The sequence below is a fragment of the Plasmodium reichenowi genome, chromosome 12 (genome assembly GCF_001601855.1).
Source record: "Plasmodium reichenowi strain SY57 chromosome 12, whole genome shotgun sequence".
Classification (NCBI taxonomy): domain Eukaryota; phylum Apicomplexa; class Aconoidasida; order Haemosporida; family Plasmodiidae; genus Plasmodium; species Plasmodium reichenowi.
Window position 1 is genome coordinate 691,657 of NC_033657.1, and position 2,400 is coordinate 694,056.

Here is a 2,400-nt window from a genome sequence, read left to right on the forward strand (position 1 = left end):
ATGTAACCAAAAATATTTATTTTTTATATTTTTTACTTAGGTGTTCTATATAATTTACAACTATATAGAATATATATATATATTATTCTATTTTTTATCTGATTTTTAAATAGCTCACCATATGGCTACCTTTCCTTTTTTTATATTTTTTTTTTAAAACATGATTGCATGCCCTACACATAAATAACAAATTAAGTTATTTCTGTTTTTATTCGTTCATTTATTTTTTTCTTATTTTAAACTTTTCTCCTTAATCTTTAAAAATATTATAAATAATTCAACCATTATATATATATATATATATATTTGCATTATAAATAAATATATTCCCCATTTTATGTTTACACATTTGTACATATTTATTAATGTTATGATAAATATATGTTGTATATATATCTATGTGCATATATATATATGTATCAAGTGTACAGTTTTAAAAAGAAAAAAAAATACTTGAAATATGTTTATATCATCTATATAGTGCTAATACCATATGAAATAATAAACCTACCTAAATATGTATTACAGAACATATTATAAAATATATGACATATATTTGGAATCATAATGACTTATATTTACACATATACATATATATATATATATATATATTATATATTGTTTTATAATATCTTATAAAATGTCTATATAGAATTATATATATAAGAACATTTCAAAATTTTGATTTGTAAATAATGTATTATATTTCAATTTTATTCTATAATTTTAACGACAGGCAAACCGAATGTATAATTCTTTACATATATCTATATAGAAAAATAAAATTATTTTAATAAATACAAAATAAATTTTATATATTGATTTATATATTATTCCTACACATAACTTTTTTTTCTACAATTAACTACAAAGAAGATGATTACTAATATATATAATTTTCATACAATTATTATTTATATATAATAAATTATTTATAAAACATAACTAATAATTTTAATTTAATTTTTTCTTTATTTTTCTTTTTTTTTAATTACAAAGTTGATAAATGAAAATTATAGGAGCAGTACGGATATGTATAATTACACATATTTAAAAGATAAAGAAATTTTAAAATAAGAAAAAAAAATACAATATAATATAATATAATATAATATAATATAATATAATATAATATAATATAATATAATATAATATAATATAATATAATATAATATAATATAATAATATAAAGGCTACGAATAGAATGTACCCGATATAAGGAATATTATACTATATAAATAAAAAACAAATTATTTATAACCATATACAAAAATGGATGACGATTTAGAAGCCCTAGTTGAAAAACCATCCATTGATGATTCTGATGAATGTTTAAACGTACGTATATATTTAATACAGGTTTTATTTATATTTCTTGTTTGTTTTGTTATTTTTGTATTTTTCTTTATATTATTTTTTCTAGGAGTATTCTAATGATTATAATTTAAAATATTTTACATAACCATTTCTTATTCATTTATTAATTTATTTTTATTACACCATCCATATTATATATAAATGTTGTTGTTTTTTCTTTTATGAAGTTGACAATTTTTTTTTTTTTTTTTTCTATACAAACAAAAGTTTATGTGTTAATAATATTCTCAAAATACTAATTTTAAAAATGCAAAAATAAATTCATAAATATTATTAAGAGCAAGAATATAAGATATTTTTTGCAAAAATAATACACAAAATATAACAGTATAAAATATGATCATTATATTTATATTAAATATTATAAAAAAGAAAAAAAAATAAATAAGCATCAATTTGTTTGGATATATTAAATATAGAATAAGAACAATAATCTAAATATTATAATTATTTAATATTTTTAAAAGGTATAACTTTTCTTTTCTTTAATTTATTAGTATATTTTAAACATATGGGGAAATATTTTATATTGTTAAATAAAAACTTTATATATATAATTTTAAAAAAATATATTTTTAATATCATAAAATATATATATATATTATGCATATTTATGAGTAATATTATATAATTTAAGGTATAACTTTTCTTTTCTTTAATTTATTAGTATATTTTAAACATATGGGGAAATATTTTATATTGTTAAATAAAAACTTTATATATATAATTTTAAAAAAATATATTTTTAATATCATAAAATATATATATATATTATGCATATTTATGAGTAATATTATATAATTTTTATTCAGGTAAAATATATATATATATATATATATATGTATATATTATTCTAAGGAACGCTTTTTAAGGTAAAAATATTATTAATATATTATATATACATAAAGCAAAATAATAATTTTTCGCTTCTTTTTTCATACTGAAAAATATGTTTATTAATATAAATAGTTAAATAAATAATATAATAATATTTACACATATTTTATTATATATAATGTGATT

General features: G+C 14.6%; 1 protein-coding gene across 1 annotated transcript; it reads left to right on the forward strand.

Annotated features, from left to right (window-relative positions):
- Positions 1–1,272: 1,272 nt before the first annotated feature.
- On the forward strand, positions 1,273–1,434 carry PRSY57_1219100 (hypothetical protein; the record flags this gene model as incomplete). The annotated part of the gene is made up of 1 exon (XM_020115056.1): positions 1,273–1,434. The coding sequence occupies one exon, from the start codon at positions 1,273–1,275 to the stop codon at positions 1,432–1,434; it is 162 nt and encodes a 53-aa protein (XP_019970209.1).
- Positions 1,435–2,400: the final 966 nt, after the last annotated feature.